The sequence below is a fragment of the Tachypleus tridentatus genome, chromosome 7 (genome assembly GCF_004210375.1).
Source record: "Tachypleus tridentatus isolate NWPU-2018 chromosome 7, ASM421037v1, whole genome shotgun sequence".
Classification (NCBI taxonomy): domain Eukaryota; kingdom Metazoa; phylum Arthropoda; class Merostomata; order Xiphosura; family Limulidae; genus Tachypleus; species Tachypleus tridentatus.
In genome coordinates, this window is record NC_134831.1 from 91,061,696 (window position 1) to 91,089,105 (window position 27,410).

Here is a 27,410-nt window from a genome sequence, read left to right on the forward strand (position 1 = left end):
AAAAATGTTTTTGAAATTTCCCCGAGCAATGGATTTCTTTTAATAAGTTAAATCAAAGCTTTCGATAAATGCAGAATTATTTCAGAATAATTAGGACTTTTGTGACAAAATAAATGAAAACTTAGCGAATTTGTACGTTCCATAAAACTCTTAAAGTCCTTTAAAAACGTTTTGTGATCCATAAAACATTCACACATTTAGTTTTCCAAACGAATATGGCCTGTTAGTTTGAACTGTGAAAATAATCTGAATTATTATAAAATGTGGGCTTCCATATTAAAAGTTTACACATTTACGAAACGAGTAGAATAAAGAATACCAATATTCAGATTTTGACGAAAAGGTAATGTAAGTTGAAAATACTTTATGAACTGAAAGAAAACTCAAGTTGAAAATATTTTGAAAATTTGCTTTTTTCTAAGAAAAATTGATTGGGCTTTGACAACCTGTTACATATAGCAACGACGACAAATAAATACAAATGTTTACTGTTATCCTTTCTTCTGGAGAACATAGTTTTAATATTCGATCATTATTTTGGAGAAATATTTGGGAAAACGTCCCAAGTTAATCGTTATATTTACAGACTAGAAACTGAGATACACCGGTATAAACAAGTTACTTGCTTGGCTCTATGCCCCTGTAGACCTGCAGTTACTAGGACTTATAGCGTAATGATAAAGTAAGTAATTCTGTAAAGATAGTTGTGAACCTGATGAATGAAGTTCATTCTTTGGGTTTCATTTCGTCTGGAAAATTAAACTATTTGTTTTTAGTAAACTGTTTTTTTTTATTACTTAAACAGTCTGTAAAGTTTTATATGTTTTAATACATTGCAGCAACTGTAAGTTAAAATGTCATTCACCGTAACTAAAATTTTGAAAGATACGCGAAAACACAGTTCGAATGTTTACTTACAATTTACATTTCACATGTCAGACGTATAGTGTATTGCAAGAGGTGGAAAATATGACTGGAATGTTTACATAAAACACACTAACATGTTACATGTATTATGCAAGAAAAATAGAAAACATGGTTAGAATGTTTAATTAACTTTACATTTCTCATGTTATACGTAGGATAGTAATATCTTGAAGAGGTAAACACATGAGTGTATACCGAAAACTTAACGTCCATTTCAATTTTCGGATCAACACAAATTGTTTATGAGGATGGTTTAATTTATTCTAAAGTGGTTCATAATCACGTTTTAATTTTAACGGTCACCAGGATTTCAAAGCTACTTTAAAAAATACAGTGCAAGTGTTTCAACCATAACTTCTGGCAATGTTGTAAAACAAAACTACAAGCATTATTGGTATTTTGTCTAACTTCTAGAAACCCCTGTCAAAAGAACCATATGTTAGAACACTTAACTGGTAGGTAAAAGCACAATTGTGCGGAGTAACTTGATAAAGTCAAGGTCTCGAAGTGTTAGTGAGGTAGCGACGAATGAGTGATAGATCCACTGTAAAGACACACAAAATAAACGTATCTGTTCGTGCGTTTATATTTCTACACAGAGCAGGAAGAACTCTTACATATTCGCTGAAGAACTGTCTGACAGCGCTTTTATTAATGACCTGGTATGTACAGGGATACAAGTTAAACAACCGTTTCCGTCGCGAATAGACAAGTGAAAGCAAAATATCGTAATTATGCACTTTTAACTATAAACACTAAACATAGTTTATGAAGATACGTATTCCCTCAAGGAAAATCATTTCTGTAGCACAAGTGGCTGATAGCAGTGAATGGAAAGTAAATGCAAATCGCAAAGCAAAATCGTAGAACATTCGTCCAACATAGATAGAAACATGCCCTGAACACTCACTGTAGTTTTCTTGCGCTAGGCCTAAAGAACATCGAACTTAGCTTATCCTGCTATTGAAGTCCTATTATATCAATTAAGTTGAAGCGTATGCATGTATTACTGCCCCACTATCGACTACACAGTCAGGGACGAAGGTTTTTTTTTTTACACCCGATTGGGGGGGGGTGATGATTTTTGCAACCACTTGTGTGGACTGTTCAATTTCCAAATTACGTGAACCTGAAAACTGTAAACATGTAATATTGTTGCCACGATACTTGCCTGTATAGTTAGGCCTACTAACTGATACGAACAATCGCTTAGATCGAAAAGCTTAGAAACACGTCTATATTAAAGATGTACATTACGGCTACTGAAAAAGCCTACGTCTAGGTCTAATTATGCAATTCGATTGTTAGGAACACGAGAATCACAAAACCAAACACACAATTTGTTGGCCTATGATGCAATAAAACAATTCAACAGACCAAACTGTAGGGGGGGGGGGGATGATTGTATGCACCATACCCCGCACCTAAAATGAAGGAGGGATGTATATCCCCTACCCTCCCCAGGATCTACGCCCCTGTACACAGTCATATTAATTTATCGGTATTTTATTGACCTATTATTCATATGCTAATACTGACCTATTTTCAATTTGATTATTGCTAAGCTTTCAATATTTTACTAACTTATTGTTAATTAAGCTAATGCTAACTTATCGGATTATTTATTATCCAACTACCACAACGTAAGACTTAGATTCCAAATAGGTTTAGGTATGAGAGAACACTATAAAACTTCTTGAAAAAAATCATAACATTAATCATACCATTGGTAAGCTATTTCCATTTGTAAACTTAGCCTCACAAATTACAAACCTTTAAAATTATTAAGGAAGGTTTAAATTGTTATCGTTACGTGGACTGGACTTATCCTTGTTTTCACCAAATAATTTAAAATAACAAAATAACGACCTTACGACATTATACATAATGTGAGAAAAGCTTGACGAGACAAATAACTCATGGGACAGTACTTAATGTTCGGTAAAAAATCTATTGTTGAATTTGCTCTATGTTTACTTGATTTGTCTACGTAAAACAAGTGTTAGGTAAAACGTGGTTTCAAAGCTTTGCGTCGAAAAACCAGGCGATTTGATTGACTTTCTAAAAATATTTATATAATGCTCGAATTATAGAGAAGGTACATTTTATATATTTATACATAATAAAATCTGATGGTTTATATTCAGAAAGTTTTCGTATATATGTTCGAGAAACACATAATATTAGAAAACTTTATGGTTTCTTATTATTTTATAAATATTATTAGACTTCAGGTTTTATAAAGACACAGTTGCCTATTAATTTAGAATAAGTTGTCTCATTAAAAATTGGTTTAGTTTGAATTTCGCGCAAAGCTACATGCAGGCTATCTGCGCTAGCCGTTCTTAATTTAACAGTGTAAAAGTGGAGGGAAGGCAAACATTTATCACCATCCACCGCCAACTCTTGGGCTACTCTTTTAGCAACAAATAGGGGGGGATTGACTGTTACTTTATAATGTTCACACGGCTGAAAGGGCTAGCATGTTTGGTGTGACGAGGATACAAACCCGCGACCCTCGGATTACGAGTTGAATGTCTTAACCATCTGGCCATGCTGGGCCTTTTCATTGAAAATCTCGATATGAAAATATATGGTTATAAAATTAATTTATTAAGTTTAGTCGTTAATATTTGAAACAACTCTTTTAGATAATAATCGCCTCAAGAAATATATTTCTTTGTACCAAATATTGTAAAACGTCCTTATTGTCACAATTAAATCTGAATTATTCTAAAACTTTGCTTAATTTCATAAGTGTGCGTGCGTGTGTGTGTGTGTGTGTGTGTGTGTGTGTGTGTGTATTTGTTATAGCAAAGCCACATCGGGTTATCTGCTGTGTCCACCGAGGGGAATCGAACCCCTGATTTTAACATTGTAAATCTGTAGACTTATCGTTGTCCCCACAGGGGGGCTTAAAACTTTGAATAAAATCGCATACCGGAAGTTAAAACTGCATAACAAATATCACAGGAAATGAACAGGAAAATAAAGATACAGAAAATAATCAAATAATTGTCAGTTTAAGCACCTCAGTCTTTACTAGAAGAGTAATTTAATTAACAATGTTAAATCCGTAAATACTGCTTAAATATTTTACACGTTTAGCCTGTTGTATACGTTGACTTAACTGTGTAACTTACAGAGATATAATACAACTGGTTTACTTGTTACGTATAACATATATACGTTTTTACGTACATTTTTCAATAAATCATGAATGTTTCCGCGTTCTCTGAGATTAAACCACCTTTTACAACATAACTTGTATCTTTGCGAGGCAGGAAATTGTAATATTTTGGATTGCGTAATGCACATAAGTAAATGCACGTCTATTATCACACTAAACCCCTCACACTTCAAATAGGCCTAAACAGATTAACAGACTGATTCATTCTACGATAGGAAGCAGTATAGCAACGAGCAATAAGAAACTGTATTTTGTACTCGAAAGAGAGAACCTTTATTAGAAACAACTTTCTTCTGTTACTAAGTGTATTTATATCACTGCTTAATAATTTGTTCATAAAACTGTTAATTAATTCAAAACGTTTCACACAGATTCACTCTTTGTGGATGGTAAATCCACTTTGACACGAATTCATCCAGATGTGCATTAGTAATTCGAAACGTCGTCCAAAACTGCTAGACATATGCAGCCATTAAGAATGTCTTAAGTATACTTTCATCTTTCTGAACAGTTTATCAAATATGAATTCAACCGTCTGTCACACCCACTCCTCAGTTCGTTAATCTATCAGATCATCTTCCTTGTAATTGATTTATCTATGGCATACTTTTCGATAGTGTCAACTTTATAAACATGTTTCACACATAATTAATCCTCGAACTTCAGTTTTGTAAAGTATTTGAATAACAAATACAATAAAACATGTAATACATGAAGCCATGAATCTTCAGAGTGTTCAGTTTAAAACACAAATATATGTATATTTACAGCTATTATTATTTTATAATTAAATTTCCCTGATTCAGTTATTTATTCTTTGGAAATTCGAAACAGACTGATTTCTCATAACAAGCCATTGTCATAAATAGTTAATTATTCAAAGATTCATTCCACACAACAAACTGTTTCCACGGTTAAAAAAAAAATCCCTGGAATTTTTAAATAGACAAATGGATAACATATCAACTGTTTTACCTACAATAATTAACCGATAAAATCTTTCGTCAGGAGTCACTTTGAGACGTAAGGGTCTCTCGTTATGATTTACAATACACGAAACACTAACTTTCGATGTTGATTCACACGTCTCATAACTTTTCAATAAAAGAGAACATTTTCTGTCGATATTTTTAAAGTCAAATTACGAACTCGTAGAATTACAACTTCAGATGTTCCTTACGAAAGGTATTAAGTATTTACTACGATATATAAATATACTTCGAAATATATAATTATTTTTGTTAGTTGACCTACCATTGACGATTTCTCCAATTTATTGTTTACAAAATGTTGATAAGACTCTTCAAAATAAAATGTTTTGATCCAAAAATTGAGTCACAGAAAACAAAAGTTTTGAAATAAAGAAAATTCAAGACATCAAATTTTAGAAATCATAGAAGGTCGAAACGTTGTTCTCTGCTTTATTAGCAAGTGTTAAAACCCATACTAGCCGTCTTGAGATACATTTTTACTTCAAGCGAGTTTCTCATCATCACGAGTTTTTATATAAATATATTCCAAGTCCCTAACAGGTAAATGTCAGTTTATTTAGTACTGTTTATACATTGTGTTTCCAACATGCATAACTTGTAGTTGAACATCATTGTTTCCATTGTATTGTGACATGAGTTACAGGCGTTTAAAATACAATATCTTTTCAACAGAAAATGCCAAGCCCTACCTCTCTTACGAATGCATCCATCTGTAATTTCACATCATTAAATACTGGTATCCTTGCTTCCAGTTTGCTGTATTTTGTCTCTAAGAGCAACAACTGGTCTTTCATGTACCACAGTTTTAGTCCAGACACGGCGGAAAGGCCGAGAGAAACGATACACAGAACCCACACAAATATCATCGGTTCGCCCCAACAACGTCGTGGGCCCCCTTTAATGTCCGAGGGGACTCCTTTTCCTTGGACACAATTTCTTGATGCGATTAATTGTAGCTTTGAGCACACACACTGGGTTGGAATAAACCAGGAATCACCTGATGAATTTACGTCTTTACCCTTGGTGTTTTCAGTAGTTTTATGAACGTTTTTATGAGAAACTTCTTTACTTCTATCCATGTTGAGATAATTCAGGAAATTTAACTGTTTACCTGACAACTATTTTTTTTTGGAAGACGAAATAACATCATCAACTCTTCATCACGAAGCACTTTTTTCGACGCACGGGACTTTAGCACGCGCCATGTTCCCCTTAAACCCATGAGACTCCTGCATCAAGGTTAAAACAACTAACAGCTCTCGTACTGCGACTTACCCTCGAACGAGAACCCAAAAGTACAAAAGGCTTCAGAAGGTGCACTCACGACTACCCCTTGTTCAGCGAACGTAGTGCTACGTGAAAATTATACTGCCATCTAGTAGGCAATACATTCAAATTTGAGAGATGTTGTACGAAAAAAATATCTCTGTTACGCCTTTAGCATTAAATATTAAACACACAAATATCTCTACAACCACAAAGAAAAATGCGAAAATCTTGAGGACAAGATAAATATTTTTATAGACGTGACATGCAAATGCATACATATATATAAAATAAACAATATAAATAATAATTCCAAACATTTAATCAAACGAAAACCATTTTTATTGTTATGTAACATCAGAAGGCGGGAAAACGTAGTTTAGAAGTAATAACAGTTGTATAACTGTTGCCTAGTTTTGAGTTGAATTAAATATGTTATAATAAAATGTCTCTTGTGTTTATTAATACTTTAAGTTTATTTCAGCGCATTAAAAAAACGAAAAACAATAAGTGAAACGTTAGAAATAAATGTTGATTTCTGTTAGTTTATTTTGTCGTGAAGCGCAAACCTAAAAAATGAGTTATCTATTAATATCAGCTTTAGGTCAAACTAAGCTGTACTTCTGCACTATTAATATCAGCTTTAGGACAAAGTAAGCTGTACTCATGCACTATTAATATTAGCTTTAGGTCAAACTAAGCTGTACTTATGCACTATTAATATTAGCTTTAGGTCAAACTAAGCTGTACTTCTGCACTATTAATATCAGCTTTAGGACAAAGTAAGCTGTACTTATGCACTATTAATATTAGCTTTAGGTCAAACTAAGCTGTACTTCTGCACTATTAATATCAGCTTTAGGACAAAGTAAGCTGTACTTCTGCACTATTAATATTAGCTTTAGGTCAAACTAAGCTGTACTTCTGCACTATTAATATCAGCTTTAGGACAAAGTAAGCTGTACTTCTGCACTATTAATATTAGCTTTAGGTCAAACTAAGCTGTACTTCTGCACTATTAATATCAGCTTTAGGACAAAGTAAGCTGTACTTCTGCACTATTAATATCAGCTTTAGGTCAAACTAAGCTGTACTTCTGCACTATTAATATCAGCTTTAGGACAAAGTAAGCTGTACTTATGCACTATTAATATTAGCTTTAGGTCAAACTAAGCTGTACTTCTGCACTATTAATATCAGCTTTAGGACAAAGTAAGCTGTACTTATGCACTATTAATATTAGCTTTAGGTCAAACTAAGCTGTACTTCTGCACTATTAATATCAGCTTTAGGACAAAGTAAGCTGTACTTATGCACTATTAATATTAGCTTTAGGTCAAACTAAGCTGTACTTCTGCACTATTAATATCAGCTTTAGGACAAAGTAAGCTGTACTTATGCACTATTAATATTAGCTTTAGGTCAAACTAAGCTGTACTTCTGCACTATTAATATCAGCTTTAGGACAAAGTAAGCTGTACTTATGCACTATTAATATTAGCTTTAGGTCAAACTAAGCTGTACTTCTGCACTATTAATATCAGCTTTAGGACAAAGTAAGCTGTACTTATGCACTATTAATATTAGCTTTAGGTCAAACTAAGCTGTACTTCTGCACTATTAATATCAGCTTTAGGACAAAGTAAGCTGTACTTATGCACTATTAATATTAGCTTTAGGTCAAACTAAGCTGTACTTCTGCACTATTAATATCAGCTTTAGGACAAAGTAAGCTGTACTTACGCACTATTAATATTAGCTTTAGGTCAAACTAAGCTGTACTTCTGCACTATTAATATCAGCTTTAGGACAAAGTAAGCTGTACTTATGCACTATTAATATTAGCTTTAGGTCAAACTAAGCTGTACTTCTGCACTATTAATATCAGCTTTAGGACAAAGTAAGCTGTACTTATGCACTATTAATATTAGCTTTAGGTCAAACTAAGCTGTACTTCTGCACTATTAATATCAGCTTTAGGACAAAGTAAGCTGTACTTATGCACTATTAATATTAGCTTTAGGTCAAACTAAGCTGTACTTCTGCACTATTAATATCAGCTTTAGGACAAAGTAAGCTGTACTTATGCACTATTAATATTATCTTTAGGTCAAACTAAGCTGTACTTCTGCACTATTAATATCAGCTTTAGGACAAAGTAAGCTGTACTTCTGCGCTATTAATATCACTTTAGGACAAACTAAGCTGTACTTCTGCACTATTAATATCACTTTAGGTCAAATTAAGCTGTACTTCTGCACTATTAATATCACTTTAGGTCAAACTAAGCTGTACTTATGCACTATTAATATCAGCTTTAGGTCAATCTAAGCTGTACTTCTGCACTATTAATATCACTTTAGGTCAAACTAAGATGTACTGCTGCAATATTAATACTAACTTTAAATCAAAGTAAGCTTTTCTTCAGCACTATTAATATTAGCTTTAGGTCAAAATAAGCTGGTCTCTTGATCTATTAATGTTAGTTGTAAGTCAAAGCAATCTCTTCTTCAGCATTATTAATATTTATCTTACGTAAAAGTAAGGTGTTCTTTAGCATTACTAATGCAAGCTTTAGGTCAATCTAAGCTGTACTTCTACCCAATTAACATTAGCTTTAGGTCAAATTAAGCTGTTTTTCTGTATTATTAATATTATTATCCGTTCAAAGATGTTCTTCTGCACTATTAGAATTAGCTTTAGGTCAAAGTGAGTTTTGCTTCTGCATTATTAATATTAGCTTTAGGTTCAAATAAGGTGTACCTCTGCACTATTAATATTAGTTTTAAGTCAAAGTAAGCTGTTCTTCTGCAATATTACTATTTGCTTTATGTCAAAGAAAGCTGTATTCTGCATTATTAATATTAGCCTTACGTCAAAGTAAGCTGTAAATCTGACGTATAAGTACTAGCTTTAGGTCAAAGTGAGCCGTATTTCTGCACTATTAATATTAGCATTAGGACAAAGTAAAATGTTTCTCTGCACTATTAATATTATCATTAAGTTAAAGTAAGCTCTACTACTCCACTATTAATATTAGCTTTCAGAAAAATCCGTTATGACGAGAAAACCTACTTGCACAGAAAATTATATATTTAAAAACGGATGATATGGGGGGAGAAAGCACTAATAGATGAGGGAACAAGTCAAGTTCACAAAGAAAGGGTTACTGACCGGTAGCTGACCACAAGGCGGTTGTGTAATTGAGTGTAGGAATGTAGAGGGCGAGCTTAGATGTTTGATTATATTTATTAGTATAGGTATAAAGGAGTGCCTTTGTATTGGTTTATTTTGAACTTGAGTTGTTGTATAAGTAAGGCTTCTTTAATTTTGCGTTTGTTTATGTTTGTTTCTTTATTTAGTGTTTGGGTGTTTTCTATGGTTATGTTGTGTTTATTTGATTTTCAGTGTTCGAAAACTTGTGAATGTGACTTTTTATGTTCTTTGAATCTGGTTTCCATTTTTCTACTTGTTTCTTCAATATAGAAGTCGTGGCAGTTATCACATTGTATTTTGTAAATAATGTTGGTGTGGTGTTTGTCAGTTTAGTTTTTACATAGTATAGACCTTAGTTTTGTGCCTGGTTTTTGAATATATTTGGTATTAACTTGAATATCTAATTTTGTTACTAGTTTTTGCCAAATGTTGGTTATTTTTCTGCTGATGTCGGGAATATATGGTATGCAGCAGTATATGGTTTCGTGATTTTTTAATTTGTGGGATATATTTACTTTTGTTAGTTAATTTCGCTTTCGTCTAGGTGTGTGCGTATAATGTTTTCTTCGGGATGTGGAAAAAACTTTTTGATGTTGATGAAGTATTGTTTTATTTTGTCTAATTCGTCCTTAATTTTATTTGGCGAGCATACTTTTATGGCTGTGTTTATTTCGTTTCCTAGTATATTGAGTTTTTGTTTTGTTTCATGTCCTAGAAAGGAACAACAAATCCCAAACTTTGTAAAGGTAAAACTATCAACAAATTTTAATCAATGTACAAACATTATCCAAAATTTACAGAAAAAACTACTTAAAGCCATGTTGAACACGAAATACACAGAACTACATGAATTACAAAAACAAAACATGAACCGAGACCAACAACTGGCATGCTGCATTAAACCAGAGATTTACGGACTTATAAAACGAAACATAAACCAAATCCACACAAGGAATGACAGAAACAAAAAGATCTGCACAACAAAAAACTAGAAAAACTAAGATGTAAACAACAGAAGAGACACCGAGACGACAAACCGTTGACTAACCTCATAATTAACAGGTACGACCGACAATTAAACACAGACGAGATACATCTACTTAACAAAGGACTCAACTTCGCAATAGCACCAAGGTACATTCCAACCACAGAAATTCAAGAATGTTTAGAAGACTCAACCAGGAGACTTGTGATACTCTCCACAGAAAACAAAAACAAGAAAAACAACTGAAAACAACCAACAGAAAGTAGACAACTAAGACAATTCTATTGACATCCAACAGCCAAACTTCCCAGGAAAAAATTAAAAAAATTTATTTTCCAGAAAACCTAAAAACAACATCTTAAACGATTTTTTCAAAGAATTTTCTCACAAAACTATCACTATAATTTCACAAAACAGAAAACTAAAAAACAACCTTATAAAAAGAGACATTAATTCCATTAAAAACCTAAAACAAGCCAAAAACTCTATATATGACGCTATAGTCATAATGAACACGAATGAATACATCCAAAAAATGAAGAACATCCTATCAGACACGAACAAAGTTAAACTAATACACACAAATCTAACAAAGACACACGAAATGCAACTGAACAAATTACTACTACAAATGAAAAAAGCCAACACAATTTCACAAACACTTTATTCCTACCTACGTAAAACCGACTCACGCACACCACAAATATACGGCATCCCCAAACCTCATAAACCAGTTTGTCAATTATGACCAATAATGTCTACATATGAATTGTTTAATTACAATCTTGGTAAATACATAGCATGGACATTCTCCAAATATGTAATATCAGCCAGCTCATTCATCAAAGACTCTTTTAATTTCAAGTCTAATCTTAATCAACTTAATCATAAAGCCTTAATGGTCAGTTTCGATGTTATATCCCTCTTTAGAGAAGTCCCAACCACTGAAGCCTGCAAGATAGTCTTAGAACTCTATATCCAAGACCCTAACCCATCTATAGACATTCCCAGCAACCAATTAGCAACCCTCATAGAATTCACCACGATGAAGACAAACATCATGTTCAACAACCACAAGTATATACAAACAAATGGCCTAAGCATGGGCAACCCAGTATTACCAGTTCTAGCCAATATTTTTATGACACAAGTTGAAACACAAGCAATTAACACAGCATTACATCCACCACTATACTGGTACAGATGTAGATAACACGGTTGCGGGATTCACATCTACAGAACACACACTTAATTTTTTCAATAACATTAACTCTATACATCCCAACTTTAACTTCACATATGAACAAGAAGAAAGCAATCAAATATCATTTCTTAACCTCAAAATTACAAGAACCGATACACAATTTAAAACAGAAATCCACCGAAAAATCACCCATACTGGACTATACATTCCTTGGGACTCAGCACATGAAACAAAACAAAAACTCAACATACTAAGAAACCAAATAAACACAGCCATAAAACTATACTAAACAGATAAAATTAAGGACGAATTAGGCAAAATAAAACAATACTTCATCAACATCAATAAGTTTCCTCCACAAAACGTAGAAAACATTATACGCACACATTATCTTTATCCATACCAGTCGTTTTTAAATATATAAGTCAAAGTAAACTGTACTTCTGCACTATTAATATTAGCTTTAGGTCAAAGTATGCTGAACTTTTATACTATTAATATGAGCTACAGCTCAAAGTAAGCTCTACTTCTGGGTTAATAGTATTTGTTTTAAGTCAAAGTAAGGTGTACTTCTGCTCTATTAATATTTACTTAAGATCAAAGTAAGGTGTATTTCCGCACTATTGGTATTAGCTATAAGTCAAAGTAAGGTGTACGTCTGCGCTACTAATATTAGTTTTAGGTCAAACTAAGGTGCACTTCAGGTCTACTAATATTAGCTTTAGGTGAAAGTAAGCTGTACATTTGCACTATTAATTCTACCTTTTGGTGAAAGCAAGGTGTAATTTTGCATTGTCACTAGTAGCATTAGGTCAAAGTACGCTATATCTCTGTGCTATTAATTTTAGTTTTAGGTCAGAGTAAGCGTTACCTTATACTATTGATATGAGGTTTAGATCAAAGTAAGCTTTACTTCTGCACTATTTATTTTAGCTTTAAGTGATAGTAAGGAGTAATTTCTAATTTATTAATATTCGCTTTAGGTCAAAATAAGCTCAACTTCTGCGATGTTAATACTAGCTTTTGGTTAAAGTAAGGTGTACTTTTGTATTGTTGATATTAGCCTTAGGGCAAATTAAGCAGTACTTATGCACTATTAGTTTTAGCTTTAGGTCAATGTATACTGTATTTTTATACTTTAAATATGAGCTTTAGATCAACGTAAGCTGTACTTCTGTACTATTAATATTAGCTTTATGTGACAGTAAGATGTTCTTCTGCAATATTAATATTATTTTTATATGAAAGAAAGCTGTATTCTGTATTATTAATATTAGCCTTACGTCAATGTAAGCTATACATCTGACCTATTAGTACTATCTTTAGGTCAAAGTAAACCGTATTTCTGCACTATTAATACTAGTATTAAAACAAAGTAAGATGTTTCTTTGCCCTAATAATATTACATTTAGGTCAGAGTAAGTTTTACGTATGGACTGTTAATATTAGCTTCGGGTGAAAGAAAGCTGTAGTTCAGCACTTTTAATATTACGTTTTGGTGAAAGTAGGGTGCACTTTTGCATTTTTAGTATTAATTTTGCGTCAAAGTAAGCTGTACTTCTGCACTGTAATTTTAGCTTTAGGTCAAAGTAAGCTGTACTTGTGTACTATTAATCTGAGCTTTAGACTAAAGTAAGTGGTACTTCTGGCCTATAATTATTAGCTTCAGGTATATGTAATGTGTAGTTTTCACTATTAATACTAGCTTTAGTTCAAAGTAATTTGTATTACTATTGATATATGCTTAATATCACAGTAAACTGCACTTCTGCACTATTGATTTTTGTTTTAGGTCAGAGTAAGATTTATTTGTGAACTATTAGTATGAGCTTTAGGTCAAAGTAAGGTGTACTTCTGCACTATTAATATAAGCTTTAGGTGAAAGTTAACTGTACTTCTGCACTATTAATATAAGCTTTAGGTGAAAGTTAACTGTACTTCTGCACTATTAATTTGATCTTTAGGTCAGAATATGCTATAATACAGTATCATTAATAATAGCTTTGAGTTAAATTAAACTGTATTTCTTCACTATTAACATTAGCTGTAGGTCAAAGTAAGCTCTACTTCTGTGCTATTAATACTAGCTCTAGGTCAAAGTAAGGTGTAGTTCTCACTATTAATATTAGCATTAGATGAAATCAAGCTGTACTTCTGAAATATTAATATTAGACTCAGGTGAAAGTTATGTGTACATCTGCACTATTGATATGAGCTTTAGATCAAAATAAGCCGTACCTTTGCACTATTAATACCAGTTTTAGGTCAGAGTAAGCAGTTCTTGTGTACTATTTATATTTGCTTAATTGAAAGTAAGGTGTACTTCTCTATTATTATTAACTTTAGGTAAAAGTAAGCTGTACTTCTGCATTATTAATATTAGCTCTTGGTCTGAGTAAGCTGAACTTATGAAATATGAATATTAGTTTTTTGTTCAAAGTAAGCTGTACTTGTGCACAATTAATATTACCTTGAGGTCAGAGTAAGCTGTACTTCTGCACTAATAAGTACTAGCTTGAGATCAGAGTAAGCTGTACTTCTGCTCTAATAAATACTAGCTTGAGATAACAGTAAGCTCTGCTTGTGTGCAATTAATATTAGTTTCAGGTCAAAGTAAGCTGTACTTCTGCACTAATAAGTACCAGCTTGAGATCAGAGTAAGCTGTACTTCTGCACTAATAAGTACTACCTTGAGGTCAGAGTAAGCTGTACTTCTGCACTAATAAGTACTACCTTGAGGTCAGAGTAAGCTGTACTTCTGCCTAATAAGTACTACCTTGAGGTCAGAGTAAGCTTTACTTCTGCACTAATAAGTACTACCTTGAGGTCAGAGTAAGCTGTACTTCTGCACTAATAAGTACTACCTTGAGGTCAGAGTAAGCTGTACTTCTGCACTAATAAGTACTAGCTTGAGATCAGAGTAAGCTTTACTTCTGCACTAATAAGTACTACCTTGAGGTCAGAGTAAGCTGTACTTCTGCACTAATAAGTACTACCTTGAGGTCAGAGTAAGCTGTACTTCTGCACTAATAAGTACAACCTTGAGGTCAGAGTAAGCTGTACTTCTGCTCTAATAAGTACTAGCTTGAGATCACAGTAAGCTCTGCTTGTGTACAATTAATATTAGTTTCAGGTCAAAGTAAGCTGTACTTCTACATTATTAATATGTGCTTTATGTTAAAGTAAGCTACTATTCTGCATAGCATAGATATGTCCTTTACTTAATAGTATACATATGTCCTTCACTTAATAATATAGATATGTCCTTCACTTAATACTATAGATATGTCCTTTACTTAATACTATAGATATGTCCTTTACTTAATAGTATAGACAATTCCTTTACTAAACAGAATTTGGTATGATCCTCACTAAAGAGTACAGATATGTTCTTTACTTAATAGTATAGACATGTGCTTCACTTTATAGTATAGATATGTCCTTTACTTAATACTACAGATATGTACTTTACTTAATACTATAGATATGTTTGTCACTTAATACTATAGATATGTCCTTTACTTAATACTATAGATATGTCCTTCACTTAATACTATAGATATGTCCTTTACTTAATACTATAGATGTGTTCTTCACTTAATACTATAGATATGTACTTTACTTAATAATATAGATATGTCCTTTACTTAATACTATAGATGTGTTATTCACTTAATACTATAGATGTGTTCTTCACTTAATACTATAGATATGTACCTTACTTAATACTATAGATATGTACTTAATTAATACTATAGATATGTCCTTTACTTAATACTATAGATATGTCCTTTACTTAATACTACAGATATGTACTTTACTTAATACTATAGATATGTCCTTTACTTAATACTATAGATATGTTCTTCACTTAATACTATAAATGTGTTATTCACTTAATACTATATATATGTCCTTTACTTAATACTACAGATATGTAGTACTATAGATAGTACTATACTTAATACTATAGATATGTTTTCACTTAATACTATAGATATGTCCTTTACTTAATACTATAGATGTGTTATTCACTTAATACTATAGATGTGTTCTTCACTTAATACTATAGATATGTACCTTACTTAATACTATAGATATGTACTTAATTAATACTATAGATATGTCCTTTACTTAATACTATAGATATGTCCTTTACTTAATACTACAGATATGTACTTTACTTAATACTATAGATATGTCCTTTACTTAATACTATAGATATGTTCTTCACTTAATACTATAGATGTGTTATTCACTTAATACTATAGATATGTGCTTTACTTAATACTATAGATGTGTTATTCACTTAATACTATATATATGTCCTTTACTTAATACTACAGATATGTACCTTACTTAATACTATAGATATGTTTTTCACTTAATACTATAGATATGTACTTTACTTAATACTATAGATATGTCCTTTACTTAATACTATCGATTGTTATTCATTTAATACTATAGATATGTTCTTCACTTAATACTATAGATATGTCCTTTACTTAATACTATAGATATGTCCTTCACTTAATACTATAGATGTGTTATTCACTTAATACTATAGATGTGTTCTTCACTTAATACTATAGATATGTACCTTACTTAATACTATAGATATGTACTTTACTTAATACTATAGATATGTCCTTTACTTAATACTATAGAGATGTCCTTTACTTAATACTACAGATATGTACTTTACTTAATACTATCGATTGTTATTCATTTAATACTATAGATATGTTCTTCACTTAATACTATAGATATGTACTTTACTTAATACTATAGATATGTCCTTTACTTAATACTATAGATATGTCCTTCACTTAATACTATAGATATATTCTTCACTTAATACTATAAATATGTCCTTTACTTAATACTATAGATATGTACTTTACTTAATACTATAGATATGTCCTTTACTTAATACTATCGATATGTCCTTTACTTAATACTACAGATATGTACTTTACTTAATACTGTAGATATGTCCTTTACTTAATACCGTAGATGTGTTATTCACTTAATACTATATATATGTCCTTTTCTTAATACTATAGATGTGTCATTCACTTAATACTACGGATATGTCCTTTACTTAATACTATAGATGTGTTATTCACTTAATACTATAAATATGTCTTTTTCTTAATACTACAGATATGTCCTTTACTTAATACTATAGATGTGTTATTCACTTAATACTACAGATATGTCCTTTACTTAATACTATAGATGTGTTATTCACTTAATACTAGAGATATGTCCTTCACTTACTTCTATTGATATGTCCTTTACTTACTTCTATAGATATATCTTTTACTTAATACTATAGATATGTCCTTCACTTAATACTATAGATATGTCCTTTACTTAATACTATAGATGTGTTATTCACTTAATACTATAGATATGTTCTTCACTTAATACTATAAATATGTACTTTACTTAATACTATAGATATGTCCTTTACTTAATACTATAGATATGTCCTTTACTTAATAATATAGATATGTTTTTCACTTAATACTATAGATATCTACTTTACTTAATATTATAGCTATGTCCTTTACTTAACACTATAGATATGTCCTTTACTTAATAGTATTTAGTGGTTGAATGAGATTATTTTGTACTTGATGTTTTTGGACAATCCTGGTTTGTTTTCATGTTTTCAAATAAACCTTTTTTGCGTCCGTACATGTTTATAATATTGTGATATGTTAGTTCACACTTTTATTCCTGTAAGACAGGAATGTCATGTTTCTTTTTATTTAGAACGATTTTTACGTGAGTAAGGACAATTGACATGATATAAATTTTGGAGTAACTCTAACTTCTGAGTTGTTTCAGATGAAGTTTTTAGGTTTTCTTTGACTGTATTTAATATCTCTATTCTAGCACTTGCGATCCAAACAATGTTAGGAATCCGTTATAAAAGTTAACGTAACAAAAAATTTAGTTAATTATACGTGCATACACACACACACACTGTATCATTGTTAATTATACGTGCACACTCACACACACACTGTACCGTTCTTAATTATATGTGCATACATACTCACACACACACTGTACCGTTCTTAATTATATGTGCATACACACTCACACACACACTGTACCATTGTTAATTATATGTCCATACACGCTCATAAACACTGTACCATTGTGAATTATAAGTGCATACACACTCACACACACACTGTACCGTTCTTAATTATATGTGCATACACGCTCACACACACACTGTACCATTGTTAATTATATGTGCATACACGCTCACACACACACTGTACCATTGTTAATTATATGTGCATACACGCTCACACACACACTGTACCGTTGTTAATTATATGTGCATACACACACACATACTGTACCATTGTTAATTATATGTGCATACACGCTCACACACATACTGTACCATTGTTAATTATATGTGCATACACGCTCACAAACACACACACTGTACCATTGTGAATTATATGTGCATACACACTCACACACACACTGTACCATTGTTAATTATATGTACATACACACTCACACTGTACCATTCCTTATCCTTTCACCCTTACTTAGAGTCCCTTCATAAAGAAATGGAATACAAATGCTCATCACATATGTCTGAACATGCAAATTTGTTGAACACAGAATTATTACTTACAGATAAATACAAACATCTTTAGTAGTTCTAAAAGTTTGAATAGATTGTTTGTTTGTTTGTTTTGGAATTTCACACAAAGCTACTCGAGGGCTATCTGTGATAGCCGTCCCTAATTTAGCAGTGTAAGACTAGAGGGAATGCAGCTAGTCATCACCACCCACCGCCAACTCTTGGGCTACTCTTTTACCAACGAATAATGGGATTGACCGTCACATTATAACGCCCCCACGGCTGGGAGGACGAGCATGTTTGGCGCGACGGGGATGCGAACCCGCGATCCTCAGATTACGAGTCGCACGCCTTAACACGCTTGGCCATGCCGGGCCAGGTTTGAATAGAAAGGCTTTGTTTTGCCAGGGTTTAATAGAAAGGCTTAGTTTTTTACTCTGTTCAAGAAACACAAATCTGCCACTGTTATCACAGTCCTTTACCCAACAGCTATAATTTTCTTCTGCACGCTGTAACTTTTTTTGAGGAGGAGATTAGCTCATCACAAATTACACAGAAAGTTAGTGACAAACCTTAATCCTTAAAACTGATTAATGATAGTTGGTATAAACTGAAATAATATTAAGAAAGCGTGAATGACGGATAATAAACGTGTGTTGTAACAGTTTGTACTATGGACATGTTTTTATCGTTCATGAAGAAAGGCTTGTTTCTGTTACTACTAGTCCTACAAGTACAACTTATGGAAGTTCATCACAATAAACAGTAAGCAAAGCTTTACTAATAAATAATGATTCAATATGGATTCCATTACTGTACTAATTTTATTATATTTTTACTATTTTGTTGGACACTTGACCAAAAATCAACCAGCGAGGTCTTTATTTCAAATTGCGTTTCTATATCCTTTGATATATATATTTGTCATTATATTTTTACCACTAGATTGTGAAATATATACACATACCTTTGTTTCCCTGTGTACCATACATGCGTTTTTCTCAGTTTATTACAAAGAATTGTAAAAATGCTGGTATATGAATAACAATACTTAAATTTGTTTTATTTTAAAGTGATGTAATAAGTTGACAATATTTATGACTTTGTGAAAGTTACAAGCATGTACGATGATTATGTTTTTAAACATATTACTAATACCATTAAGTATTATATACCCCATGTTTTTAAACATATTACTAATACCATTAAGTATTATATACCCCATGTTTTTAAACATATTACTAATATCATTAAGTATTATATACCCCATGTTTTTAAACATATTACTAATACCATTAAGTATTATATACCCCATGTTTTTAAACATATTACTAATACCATTAAGTATTATATACCCCATGTTTTTAAACATATTACTAATATCATTAAGTATTATATACCCCATGTTTTTAAACATATTACTAATACCATTAAGTATTATATACCCCATGTTTTTAAACATATTACTAATATCACGAAGTGTTACATACCCCATGTTTTTAAACATATTACTAATACCATTAAGTATTATATACCCCATGTTTTTAAACATATTACTAATATCATTAAGTATTATATACCCCATGTTTTTAAACATATTACTAATACCATTAAGTATTATATACCCCATGTTTTTAAACATATTACTAATACCATTAAGTATTATATACCCCATGTTTTTAAACATATAACTAATATCATTAAGTATTATATACCCCATGTTTTAAACATATTACTAATACCATTAAGTATTATATACCCCATGTTTTAAACATATTACTAATACCATTAAGTATTATATACCCCATGTTTTTAAACATATTACTAATATCATTAAGTATTATATACCCCATGTTTTTAAACATATTACTAATATCATTAAGTATTATATACCCCATGTTTTTAAACATATTACTAATACCATTAAGTATTATATACCCCATGTTTTTAAACATATTACTAATATCATTAAGTATTATATACCCCATGTTTTTAAACATATTACTAATACCATTAAGTATTATATACCCCATGTTTTTAAACATATTACTAATATCACGAAGTGTTATATACCCCATGTTTTTAAACATATTACTAATACCATTAAGTATTATATACCCCATATTTTTAAACATATTACTAATATCATTAAGTATTATATACCCCATGTTTTTAAACATATTACTAATGCCATTAAGTACTATAATCCCCATGTTTCTAAACATATTACTAACACCATTAAGTATTATACACCCCATGTTTTTAAACATATTACTAATACCATTAAGTATTATATACCCCATGATTTAAACATATTACTAATACCATTAAGTACTATATACCCCATGTTTTTAAACATATAACTAAAATCATTAAGTATTATATACCCAATGTTTTAAACATATTACTAATACCATTAAGTATTATATACCCCATGCTTTTAAACATATTACTAATACCATTAAGTATTATATACCCCATGTTTCTAAACATATTACTAATATCATTAAGTATTATATACCCCATGTTTCTAAACATATAACTAATACCATTAAGTATTATATACCCCATGTTTTAAACATATTACTAAAACCATTAAGTATTATATACCCCATGTTTTTAAACATATTATTAATATCATGAAGTACTATGTACCCCATCTTTTTAAACATATTACTAATACCATTAACTATTATATACCCCATGTTTTTAAACATATTACTAATACCATTAAGTACTATATACCCCATGTTTTTAAACATATTACTAATATCACGAAGTGTTATATACCCCATGTTTTAAACATATTACTAATATCATTAAGTATTATATACCCCATGTTTTTAAACATATTACTAATACCATTAAGTATTATATACCCCATGTTTTTAAACATATTACTAATACCATTAAGTATTATATACCCCATGTTTTTAAACATATTACTAATACCATTAAGTATTATATACCCCATGTTTTTAAACATATTACTAATACCATTAAGTATTATATACCCCATGTTTTTAAACATATTACTAATACCATTAAGTATTATATACCCCATGTTTTTAAACATATTACTAATATCACGAAGTGTTATATACCCCATGTTTTTAAACATATTACTAATATCATTAAGTATTATATACCCCATGTTTTTAAACATATTACTAATACCATTAAGTATTATATACCCCATGTTTTTAAACATATTACTAATACCATTAAGTATTATATACCCCATGTTTCTAAACATATTATTAATATAATTAAGTATTATATACCCCATGTTTTTAAACATATTACTAATACCATTAAGTATTATATACCCCATGTTTTTAAACGTATTACTAATACCATTAAGTATTATATACCCAATGTTTTTAAACATATTATTAATATCATTAAGTACTATAATCCTCATGTTTCTAAACATATTACTAATACCATTAAGTATTATATACCTTATGTTTTTAAACATATTACTAATACCATTAAGTATTATATTCCCCATGTTTTTAAACATATTACTAATACCATTAAGTACTATATACCCCATGCTTTTAAACATATTACTAATACCATTAAGTATTATATACCCCATGTTTTTAAACGTATTACTAATACCATTAAGTATTATATACCTCATGTTTTTAAACATATTACTAATATCATGAAGTGTTATGTACCCCATGTTTTTAAACATATTACTAATATCATTAACTATTATATACCGCATGTTTTTAAACATATTACTAATACCATTAAGTATTATATACCCCATGTTTTAAACATATTACTAATACCATTAAGTATTATATACCCCATGCTTTTAAACATATTACTAATACCATTAAGTATTATATACCCCATGTTTTTAAACGTATTACTAATACCATTAAGTATTATATACCTCATGTTTTTAAACATATTACTAATATCATGAAGTGTTATGTACCCCATGTTTTTAAACATATTACTAATATCATTAACTATTATATACCCCATGTTTTTAAACATATTACTAATGCCATTAAGTATTATATACCCCATGTTTTTAAACATATTACTAATACCATTAAGTATTATATATCCCATGTTTTTAAACATATTATTAATATCATGATGTGTTATATACCCCATGTTTTTAAACATATTACTAATACCTTTAACTATTATATACCTCATGTTTTTAAACATATTACTAATACCATTAAGTATTATATATCCCATGTTTTTAAACATATTACTAATACCATTAAGTATTATATACCCCATGTTTTTAAACATATTACTAATACCATTAAGTATTATATACCCCATGTTTATAAACATATTACTAATACCATTAAGTATTATATACCCCATGTTTCTAAACATATTACTAATACCATTAAGTATTATATACCCCATGTTTCTAAACATATAACTAATATCATTAAGTATTATATAGCCCATGTTTTTAAACATATTACTAATACCATTAAGTATTATATACCCCATGTTTTTAAACATATTACTAATATCATTAAGTATTATATACCCAATGTATTTAAACATATTATTAATATCATGAAGTACTATATACCCCATGTTTTTAAACATATTACTAATACCATTAAGTATTATATACCCCATGTATTTAAACATATTACTAATACCATTAAGTATTATATACCCCATGTATTTAAACATATTACTAATATCATTAAGTACTATAATCCCCATGTTTCTAAACATATAACTAATATCATGAAGTATTATTTTCCCCATATTTTTAAACATATTACTAATAATTAAGTATTATATACCCCATCTTTTTAAATATATTACTAATACCATTAAGTATTACATACCCCAATATGTAAACAAATGGAGCAGACTCAGTGGTGGAGATTGTAAGTGTGTGAGTATGAAAAGTTAACGCTTTGATGCTATACGTCCCGTAAAGCAGTGGACTACTAGTTTTAATTATATTCACTAGATGGCAATACAATTGTTTAAAATCGACCTATGTTCCCAAATTTTCGATTAAATAGTAATAAGCTTTATTCTGTTCTTGATTATAAAACATTTAGACATCGATATTGACCATACATAATCGTTCTGGTCAGATTTCTATTTTATAACTACACTACATAACCCGTTTGTTCATTAATAAACAAAGTGTTTTTTTATGTTTCATCAGTTTTCTAATAGTTTGAGTTTTTATATATCATAATTCCTGGTTATACACATAATAACCCATATACTAGTTTAACTCATATCAATGTACTCCTGAAAAGGACTCATTTTTATGTTAATCTCACACTTTCGAACTGACGTTATTACGTTTGACTTTCCTCATAAAGTACTTAATTCTGTAAGAAACACTTTAACAAAAGCTAGTAAATATTTTTGAAATGTGTCGTTTTTCAAATAATTATTTTACAACATATAACTTGTACTAACTATACAGTTTACAATACACCCATATTAACTTATGGGCTGTTGGTGAGGGCGATCTACTCCCAGTCAAAGGGTCGTGTGTTTGAATCCCCAAGCCACCAAACACGCTCGCAATTTCAACTGTGGAGACGTTATAATGTAAAGGTCAATCTAACTAGTCATTTGTAACGTAGTATCCAAGATTTGGCCGTTGGTGGTGAGTACTTATATTCCTTCTAGTTTCTTGGCCCAGCATGGCCTTGTGGTTGAGGCACTCGATTCGTAATCCGAGGGTCGCGCGTTCGAATCCTCGTCACACCAAACATGCTTGCCCTTTCAACCATGGGAGTGTCATAAAATGACTGTCAATCCCACTATTCGCTTGTAAAAGAGTAGTCCAAGAGTTGGCGGTGGGTGGTAATGACTGTCTGCCTTCCCTCCACTCTTGCACTGTTAAATTAGGAACGGCTAGCGCAGATCGCACTTGTGTAGCTTTGCGCGAAATTCAAAACAATCCTAACAGACTAATTTATTTTCGCAAAATGATGGGCAGCTAACGCGAAAATGAAACCAAACCGTATACATTTGCGCATAAAACATTCAAACTTTGACATATCCCAACCTGCCCTGACCTTATAATAAACTCGAAAGCAAACGTTTCACACACGATCTTTTCTATATTAATTTTTGCGTTATCTTTGTAGTCAGCTTTCTCAATTACAGGTTCTCTTCAATATCCATGTTTTTCAAAATAAGCATTTGTAATTCAAGAAAATCATCGTATCTCAAAAACTAGATAACGAATTATAAAAAAAAATACATTAGAAGCTGTTGTTTCAAAATTGCACAAGTGTAAATTTTTAAAATAATATAGTGGTTTAACCTTATGATTGGCCCGGCATGGCCAAGCGTGTTAAGGCGTGCCACTCGTAATCTGAGGGTCGCGGGTTCGCATCACCGTCGCGCCAAACATGCTCACCCTTTCAGCCGTGGGGGCGTTATGATGTACGGTCAATCCCAATATTCGTTGGTGAAAGAGTAGCCCAAGAGTTGGCGGTGGGTGGTGATGACTAGTTGCCTTTCCTCTAGTCTTACACTGCTAAATTAGGGACGGCTAGCGCAGATAGCCCTCGAGTAGCTTTGTGCGAAGTTCAAAAACAAAACAAACAAATGACTTTATGATATTTAACAAACTGAAAGTTTTACAGTTGAGGTCATTAGAGCATAAATTTTGTCATTCCAGCTTCTAAACCGACCTCAAACGTGATTCTATGAAACTATCCACCTTCTGGCGGTATATTGTGAAACTAAACATTTATCACTGTTTCTGGAAGAGCTAAAATCTAGGTCTATCGGGTTCTCGATCCAACCATCGATCACGTGCCTAACAATGTGATATTAAAATTTCAATTATATTTGATTGTATTGTCGGTTTCATTTCACATGTAAAATAGAGAATACTCTTAAAACTTTACTAATTAAATAACCAAGCAAGACAAAGTTAGGGCGTTGTTTACGATAAAAGCGAAACTCATCACATTACAAGCAATTTCTCAATCTTCGTGATTACAGATAATGCGTATCTCTGGTTTTTTTCACACTCTAAGAGGGACGATTAGGAAGGTGGTTTGGCCGGTTTTGGTAACGAATAGTCGCGACGTGTTTCCGTATCTATCTCACACCACGAGTTATCTCAGAGGTAGTAAATCATTCCACTGTTCACGTGCATGACTCCTAACGGTCACTACCCTCTGATAAACCTTTACTTTTGTGGTCTATTAATGCAAAGTGACTAAATTTTCCTGACTAATATTGGTGCTGTTTTTGTAAAAGGTCAGTTGATTTATACAAGAACATTGTAGAAGAAGGGATGGTGCTGTGTCATGCAAGTGGCTGGAATAACAGGAAACCCACGTGAGTTTTTAATTGATTGTGTTTGTTACTGTTGTTGTTGTTCGCCCTCTGTTAGCTCGGTTCACGCTCTGGTTACTGTAGACAGATCAATGAGGAGTTCCTCTTACACAAACAAGTAAAACGCTGTTTATAAACAGTTTAAGCCATGCAAGAAGACGCGACGCTTAACAATATGTTTAAGTGATTAGTGAACTTGAATAATCTTGCTAGGATTAGAGAACTTCGATTATCTTGATAGGATTAGTGAACTTCGATTAGCTTGATAGGATTAGCACCCTTGTATAATCTTGTTAGGATTAGTAAACTTGTATAATCTTGATAGGATTAATGAACTTGTATAAACTTGTTAAGTAAATTTGTATAATCTTGTTAGGATTAGTGAACTTGTATAAACTTGTTAAGTAAACTTGTATAATCTTGTTAGGATTAGTGAACTTGTATAAACTTGTTAAGTAAATTTGTATAATCTTGTTAGGATTAGTGAACTTGTATAAACTTGTTAAGTAAATTTGTGTAATCTTGTTAGGATTAATGAACTTGTATAAACTTGTTAAGTAAATTTGTATAATCTTGTTAGGATTAGTGAACTTGTCTATTCTTGATAGAATTAGTGAACTCGGATAATCTTTATCAGATATTGAACTTGGATAATATTTTTGGAATTAGTGAACTTAGATACTGTTAACTAGATTAGTAAACTTCAATAATCTTTATAGTGTTATTAAACTTCTATAATCTTGTTAGGATTGGTGAACTTGTATAATCTTGTTAGGATTGGTGAACTTGTATAATCTTGAGAGGTTTAGTGAGCTTGTATAATCTTCTCAGGAGTAGTGAAATTGGATGGTCTGGATAGGATTAGAAACATTGCATAATCTTGTTAGGATCAGGGAACTTGTATTTTCTTGATAGGATTAGTGACTCGGATAATCTTTACGGGATATTGAACATGGATAGTATTTTGGGGATTAGTAAACTTGGGTAACATTTTTGAGATTAGTGAACTTAGATAATGTTAATTGATTAGTGAATTAAAATAATCTTTTTAGTGTTAGTGAACTTGTATAATTTTGTTAGGATTAGTAAACTTGTATAATCTTGATAGAATTAGTGAACTTGTATAGTATTGATAGGATTAGTCAACTCGGATAATCTTTATGGGATTTTAACCATGGGTAATGTTTTAGGATTAGTGAACTCAGATAATGTTAATTGGATTAGCGAATGTAATAAATTTTTATAGTGTTAGTAAACTTGAATAATCTTTTCAGGATTAGTGAGCTTGTATAATCTTGATAGGATTAGTGAACTTGTATAATTGTATTAGGATTTGTGAAATTGGATAGTCTTGATAGGATTGACAACCTTGTATAATCTTGTTAAGTAACCTTGTATAATCTTGTTAAGTAACCTTGTATAATCTTGTTAAGTAACCTTGTATAATCTTGTGAAGATTAGTCAACTTGTATAATCTTGATGGGATTAACAAATTTGTGTAATCTTGATGGGATTAGTAAACTTGTATAATCTTGTTAGGATTAATGAATTTGTGTTATCTTGATAGGATTAGTGAAATTAGATAATTTTTATGGGATATTGAACCTGGATAATCTTTTTGGGATTAGTGAACTAAGACAGTCTTTATAGTGTCAGTAAACTTG

The 27,410-nt window shown here is 31.0% G+C and overlaps 1 protein-coding gene across 3 annotated transcripts in view; it reads right to left on the reverse strand.

Moving 5' to 3' along the window:
- Positions 1–27,410, reverse strand: part of LOC143256181 (uncharacterized) — a 160,073-nt gene that overhangs the window by 109,728 nt on the left and 22,935 nt on the right. For 2 of the 3 annotated variants that reach the window (XM_076513052.1, XM_076513051.1), the window contains exon 1: positions 5,799–6,392. The exons of the other annotated variant lie outside the window; for it this stretch is intronic. In XM_076513052.1, the coding sequence (XP_076369167.1) occupies positions 5,799–6,188 (390 nt within the window). In that variant the 5' untranslated portion in view covers positions 6,189–6,392. Of the gene's footprint in view, positions 1–5,798; positions 6,393–27,410 lie in introns of those variants that run through there. 3 annotated transcript variants of the gene reach the window in all.